The 7,639-nt window shown below is 39.0% G+C and overlaps 1 protein-coding gene across 1 annotated transcript in view; it reads left to right on the top strand.

The window, feature by feature from the left end:
- The first annotated feature begins 267 nt into the window (after window positions 1-267).
- The window catches only part of LOC141808180 (sodium/potassium/calcium exchanger 3-like), a 107,017-nt gene continuing 99,645 nt past the window's right edge, over window positions 268-7,639 (top strand). Inside the window, exon 1 of the mRNA XM_074694606.1 lies at window positions 268-807. Coding sequence (XP_074550707.1) covers window positions 612-807 — 196 coding nt within the window. The 5' untranslated portion in view covers window positions 268-611. The remainder of the gene's footprint in view (window positions 808-7,639) is intronic.

The following is a 7,639-nucleotide window of genomic DNA, read 5'->3' as shown; positions in this document are numbered from 1 at the left end:
TGCAGAAGTTGTTAATGCTTATTTTACAAATCATATGACACCTACTGGCCCCTGTAGTTTTGCACTCCAGGGCCACCATAGAAACAATTGGTAGAATTAAAATTAAGTGTTGCAACTGTCCCCAGTCTCCCCTACTTTACAACCAGAGGTAGGACCCACACCTGAGAGCTTAAACCTTTTCAGTGTGCGAGTAACCATCATGTGTAACAGAGTGTGCGTAAAGCCTCCCCCCTCCTCATCCTCCTCCCTCCTCCTCTCTCCTCCTCCCTCCCTCTGCCTCCCTCGCCCGTCGTGCCCTCTCAACACTTGGTAGACGGACGCATCCATGGAGGGCTCTTGCTGTAGTCCTCTGCCGTACTCTTTCCTAAACCACATTTCAACATGACATAAGAAGTGAACCCCCGGCTCTTCCAGCCAGAAGCTCTCCGTTTTTACCAAACAGCCCTAGCAGCATCCTATCGGCTCAGATTTACAACTTTTCCCCCTCTCAACATTACCCGAAAACCCCTCCCCTGTACTTTTTTATCCGCTTCCCGGGAGATAAGTCTATTCCCTGGGAAATAGAGGAGGTTGCTGGTTTTGTTTTTAATTCTCTGACTTCGAGGATCTGCATGGATGTGGCAGCAGAACAGGGGATGTCTCTGCCGGGTATCCGACTCCGGAATCGACCGGAGCAAGTGATGCCGAACCAGAAGAAGGTGAAAGCGAGGCGGAAAAGACGAAAGGAGTTGGTTTTGATCCAGATCTGCTTGTTCGGCGGCTTGCTTCTGGTCGTGAAGGGGTTTTCCTACTTAGCGGAAAATTCAGGTGAGGATTTGGAGCTGAAATCCCCGGCGTGTTTGTGTTGTTCCTGAACTCGATTTCTCTTAATGCCAGCAGCAGCTCTGGGCTCGAAAAAATAGAATATAATATCCCTAAGTACAGAGAGGGGCACTGTGAAAACCACCTAAAACATCTTCCTGTGTATTCCTCAGCTACATGATATGTTCATGTCCTTCAGGGACTTCAGACTTGAGCGAGCTGCATGGTTAAGGTGTTCAGTGAGACAGTTCATCTATCTACCTGACTATTCCTCTGGAGGACTGAAAGTTTAACTCTGTTACTGGTCAAACATCTGTATCAACCTTCAGCGTTAAAGACCCTGTAAGGAGTTTTAAGTCACTTGAGGAAAAGGCTGATACAGATGCCTTTTTATAATCCAACTGCTCTAATCAACAAACTGTGAGCAACTAAATGAATTATTCCTTTAATATAGACTTGATTTTATTCTGTCATACTGCAGGGGTAGGTGTAAGATTAGATGACAGAAAGCGTGCTGAAGAAACAACATTTTTCTTTTATTTTATTAAAAAAAACGGAAAATAATCATTGTACGGAAAATACTGTAGTCATAAAAGATAGATAACATTTTTCGTTTTCAAAATGTACTTTGCACTGGATGTGCAGGACAAAATCATCAAAGTATTAAGATGTATGTTTTTGCTCACAGTGGGCGCTGGGATCAACTCAAACTAAATATGCAAAACATGGCTCACGTTCAAAATAATATCTTGATACGGCAATACTATGGTTATTGATTTATTGCTCTTAACAACCTATGATAAATGTGTGTGTTTTTAGAGGTGAAGCAAAAAACAAACAAATAAAAATGATATAGTTTATATTTTGTGCCATAACTTAACCAGAGTACAAACAACATAAATGCAAAAACAGTGACTTTTTTTTCGTGCGACATAACTGTTAAGACATTTTTTTTTGTTTGGTGTCTGAAAAACATTGACAGTATTCCAATTATAGGGGTGAGTACCGGCAAAAACCTCACAATACGATACGCATCACAGTACTTGGGTCACGATCCAATGATATCAGGATATCACAATATCGTGATGTATTGTGATGTTCTACCCAGTTTACCATTTGATTTAAAACAACTTTTCTGTCTTATTTTGGTTAAAATAATGAAAGTCAAATGCAGTGTTTCATGCATAAACTTATAAAAAAAAACACAAGGTGCATCAAGTTTGTCACTTAAACCACTGTGACATTAATTTAATGATGCAAAAAAATTGTTGGGTGAAATTGTGGTCAGCTGGTGAAACTGATAAATCTCACTTAGTGTGACCAATGTTACTCATAAATTTTTTTATGAAAAACATAACTATGATTATTATTTTATCAGTCTACTACACTGTAAAAAATAAACTTAAAATAATTTTAAACTAACTGACAAGGTATAGAGAGAAAACATGGATGTTTACGGCATCAAAACCCACATCATCAAGTTTAGAAATAAAATATTTTGAACATAGTTCAAGATTATATTTATTATACAGTTTATGGGCAACATACTGTGGAGTAGCTCTTCGGTGCCATCTACTGCAGTGGAGGTGTGGAAGACATATTGTACTTCCAGCTCACCTGAAATATGAATTTTTATTCTAACAAAAATATTGCTGTAAAGAGTTTAAATGTCAACAATTTATCACAGGTCAAAGTATAAGGATATATTTCCATGTCAATATTTTTTCCACACCTCTATCTGTTAATTGATGATAAATGATTTATTAATGTATTTTATGAATTTTGTAGCTTACCTCAAGTATCAGCATCATAAAGCAAAACTCTTCATTGTTCGACATCACTGTTCTGCCGGATGTCCTTACAAGTATACACAGAAACAGAATGAATAATCATTGTTGCCCAGGGTGAATTAAAATACAGCTTTGCCTGAAAAAAAAGAGTTTACACTTGGCTGTAATGACAAACTAGTAGGCACAGATTTCACACAAGCTCGTGATGGCTGTGCGTGTTTGCCATGCTGCCGTGTATCCTATTTTGGTGAGACACTTTTTACAGTCCACACTTTTGCTTTGAACAATGCTGGTGCATCTTTTCAGTTTAACTTCATCGCTCGAGTCCATCATATTATTGCCATTGTTTCTTCTGTGACTTCAACCCAATTTTCAGCCACTCACGAAAGGAGCGCTGGCTGGATGACGAGTGAAATACTGACTTGACTCACTAAGGAGTAATGATGAAAGAAGTTTAGAGCGACTACATTTTGATAATTATTATAAAAAAGGACACATGGGGGGTGCATCGATAATTCATTGTAAGGTTAAATGTTGCAGTAGTTCACCATATTGATATTTTGTCACTCTTCTAACCAGGGTGGTATTTGCAACAGTTGTGCTAATATTCAGTCTCATCTTTGGACTTAATAATGTCTGGACATAGTCTCAGTGATGTCATCCATCTTGTCCTGATACAGAGTAATGAAGCCAAGTGTTGCAGGAACCATATTAGAAACACTGACTTGTGGCTTGGGCTTTGAGGCTCCACACCAACAGTAATAAGGTGTCAGACCTGTCAGTCACTTGAGCTGGATCTCTGATTGGACAAACTTGGGATCTTAATATCGCCTAAACCACTGAGTTAGGAAACATTCACCTCCATAGGGTGTGTGTGAAGTGAAAATGAGTGATTTATACTCAAGCTGTTTGTAGAACCATGCTGTTAATATGTTGTTTCTTAATGCTTAAAAGTCTGTTTTATTGGCCTGTTATGTACATAGTTTCTGGGCTTTCTTCCCAAGCGGACTGTCAACAAACTTCAACTTTTGAGCAGTTTATCTGTTTCCGAATATTGTTCATCTTTGTGGTTCAGAGTTTGACACAGTCTTGACCACTAATTTTTCTCTAGCATTCAGTATGTTGATGATCAGTATGTGATGTTTATTAACTGTACCTGCAGCTGAGGGAGTTAATGTTGATAGTGTGGTGCTGTTAAAATGCCCATGTCGGTTTCATGGTAATCAAGACATTATTACATCAGAAGTGTAAAAAAAAGCAACGTAGTGTTGTGTAAGATCTATACTGAAGATAAGTGTCTAGGTTGAAAGATCTTGCTAAGCTCAAAATGTCACTCACATGTAGTGTCAGCACCCACCACTAGCTGGGGCTGGTAATCTGGATAATGGCTGCTGCTTGTGGTGTGATCCTCTACTACCTGGATGTAAACAACCACAGAGGATGACTTGTTGCAAACCCTGTGTTTTATTAGGTTAAGTCTGGTTAGAATGAAGTACTTGACCAAAGCAATCCAGAACCAGCACAGAGTTGTGAATGTTATATTGAGAAGAGGAGCACAGGCTATGCTAACACTGAGAATTTTATTTACGCACAGACCCTATAATGCTGTGTTTAGTAGTGTTACAGATACTGTGCACAATTTTAAATATTCTGGGAGTGCTCTCGTATCTTTAGACGAGCCAGTTTCAGTTTGAATGAGCTTGATGAGTTATTTTACCGCTTGAAATATTGTTTTAATTTATTAAAGGGCCAGTCAGAGCCAGCATTTGCAATCTGACCAATGGTATGTACATATTTCTTATCTAAATCATCGTCACACATTAACCATTTTAATGTTTTAAGGAAAATAAAATGATATTTTGCACTGTTCTGGGTAAGAAATGAATCATACAGCAGTGCAAACATAGAAAATGGGATCACTGATTTAACACAAGCTTAGACCAGATGTGCTAGCATTCTGTTTTAGCAGAGTGTTATTAAAAAAATCGGTTTATTTCAGGATTTCTAAAAACACAGCACAATATTAAAAAGGAGTTTTTGTACAATATTGAAGGTTTAATATATGATTTGCTTCTGCTTACGTGAAACATGTAAGGGTTATCTCCCTTTGACTGTTAGCCCCAGCTTGACCTGAAAGTGCTTATGTGGGTCTCATTGTGTTTGTTCTGAAACACAGGTACACAGAGGGCTATAAAGAGAACTCATCTGAGCTTTAACCACGGGGAAACTATTCCAGGATGGCAGAGGGATGCAGAGGCTCCTGTATGTTCAGGTGTTTTAGCTGCAGAGCGGTGAAATCAGGGCAATGAGCCCCAGGGTATCGGCCTCCGGGTTACTGCACATGTTCCACCGCGTCTCTTTATTTCTCTCTGAGCTGACAGATTTATCTGATGTTCATTCTGCATTCGGATGAAAAACCCTGATGATAACAGCAAACATCTGCCGCATACGTTGATGTCTGCCTGTTCCTCTTTTGTTCATTTCATCCATGTTTGACTGTGACCCAAACACTCCTCTTAAGTATCCTGTCAGCGTCAGCTGAAGTGAGATGCATTCATTACTTCCCGTGGACAGAAGGCCTGCATGAATATTCAAACTGATGATTTGTGCATCATCAGGACTAATTTTTTCACTTCTTTCCTCCCCACTGTGAATCCTTGTTCTGTGACAGTATAACAGCCCTGCTCGCTCCGTGTGCTGGAGTTTAGAGTTGAATAAGAGACGACAACGGGGCGTTTAATGCGTTTCCCCTGTCCCCATTGTGTTCTTGTTAACTCGTAATCAGCTTGCCGGAATATCAATTAAAGTTGATTATTTATGATGTGCTTAATTAAGTTCAGCTAGATTGAGCTTGATGTTGTGAAACTGGAAAGCGGAGCACTCAACGCCTCCTCACAGTGGCACATTAATCATTCCCACACTCCTCTGCTCCTCTCCTTGTGCAAGATAGCGAATGATAGAAAGAAGGAGGCAAGCACTGGCACGCAAACCACACCGCTGCTGCAGCTGCTGCAGCTGCTGCTGCTGCTGCTGGTGTTGGTGGTGTGGCTGTGTGTGGTGTAGTGAAGGTGAGGCCAGGTGAGAAGTTCAGCCATGCCCCAAGGACTCTGGAATAACTGGGCTTTTTAATTCTGTCTGAATCCGTCTCTCAGGCCAGGCTTGTAGTGGTTGTCAGGGTGGAAAGGGCAGAGCTCCTGCTGAGCTCTCTGAAGTATGAAATGAATTCACTGGTGTTGCTGCTTTCTCGAAGAATGTGCAGATGTAGCCACAGTGGGAGCCTCCACTTTGTGAGTATGCTGTTGCTCAGACCCCCCTCAAAGAGGATTTTGTTTTGGAAAATTTAGGAAATTCCTCTTCAATGTATGAAATGTAGAGGAGGGCTTGTGGAGGTATCATACTGACACATCTGTGGTGCACTCCTGCAGCTGTCCTCAGCCTCATGATGACATGAAGAATCAACCTTTAATAGGAAGGAGAGAAAAACTAATGTGCAACTGCATCATCCAGTCAGCAACAACATGTGATTTTTACATATTACTGAAAATCTTCTGCAATTGTTATGAGATATTAAGCATTCAAGATGCAAAACTAGAAACTAACAACCACTTTTGTGTCTTTTTTTTAATGTCATACATAGTGTCTTTTATCTTTATAGGATTTGTGAATTCTTTTACGTTATTAAATTTTTAAATATGAACTTTTGTTTGCAATTATTCAGAAATAGCATTGCAGAAAACATTGTTTGCTTTTTTTTTTTAGTGTTTTGTTTTTCTCTTTGAAGGTTTGTCTGAAGAGCTGTTATTTATTAGCTGTTGGCCTCATTAAAGTCTTTATCTGGTAATCCCTTCTGCTGCACATCAAGCCACTCTGTATTAGAAAAGAGATCCACACTGAGCCATGGCTCTGTTGCACATAGTTTGTGATGCATCATATCAGATCTGAGCTGACAAATAAAAAATAATGACCTGCAAAAAGTAGAATTACTAGTTAAGCCTGTAACTCAAGTGTCCTGCAAAGTGAAATGAGTCTGATAGCTTTAACAAGAAAAATAGCTTTTTTTTTCTCTGAGGTAACACATGTGTTTTTTATCATTAGGTCTGTAAGCTGTGACTTTTCGTCTTTTAATGATGTTAGACAACTTTGTTAACAGTCTCCAGTATTTAATGTATCTACAACTTTTAGTGGACAGACTTTAATCTTCAAACTGGCCCATTGGGATTATGTTGCAGCTGTTGCAGCCCATCCCGCTGCTGCAGGCTGAAGTGGCCCGATAACAAAAATTTCCTTTCAAAACTGAAGCTTTAATGCAGAGTCTAATTGTTGCATTGAAGAGATTACATTAAAATTAATCAGTGTTTATCAGTATTTGAGAAAAGTTTGTCATTTTTGTAACTTTTTCACTCTTCAACACCAAATGTAACACCGCATTTTTGACCCTTACACTTGATATCTGTAGGATACCCAGCATGTATCAAAGGGTTTAAGGATAATTTGTTCTTTTAAATGTAAGTGTACTCCTGTCATAGCTATAGAGATTCATTTTAGTTTGATATCAACCACTTATGTCGCGGCCATGAATGAATAAATTCTCATTTTATTTTCATCCTTTAGGGTTTGAGTAGGGTATTGCTTGTGTATTATATTTGGCGTGAATTTTCTTAAGAGTATAGTTCAATTTGGGGAACATGTTGAATGGTGAACAGTTGATCATATGGATGGGGCAGAGATGTTAGAGTTTTTTTTTTTTAATTACTTGTTACCTTTTGTTTGGTGTGAATAAGAGAGGGTGAGGGAGCTGGAACGCCATATTTTTTTGTTGACTGCTGTTTTCTTTAGATCACTGTTTAATGTCATTTGTTCATGTTACCATCAGTTTATCATCATTTTCATCAATTAAAAATGAAACACATTTTTTTCAGGTGAGAAATTTTTTTGATTTGGCACCTCTAGTAATGGGTACCTTTCACATTTGAAATGATACAGTACCGATGCCTGGTACCTGGCAATCGCTATCGTACTCAGCAGTACCAATTGACAGTACTTTGTGT

Source organism: Halichoeres trimaculatus, unplaced genomic scaffold, assembly GCF_033239565.1.
Source record: "Halichoeres trimaculatus isolate MK-OKI-2021-1 unplaced genomic scaffold, fHalTri1.1 fHalTri1_scaffold_2, whole genome shotgun sequence".
NCBI lineage: Eukaryota > Metazoa > Chordata > Actinopteri > Labriformes > Labridae > Halichoeres > Halichoeres trimaculatus.
This window is presented reverse-complemented; position numbering and strand designations above follow the sequence as displayed.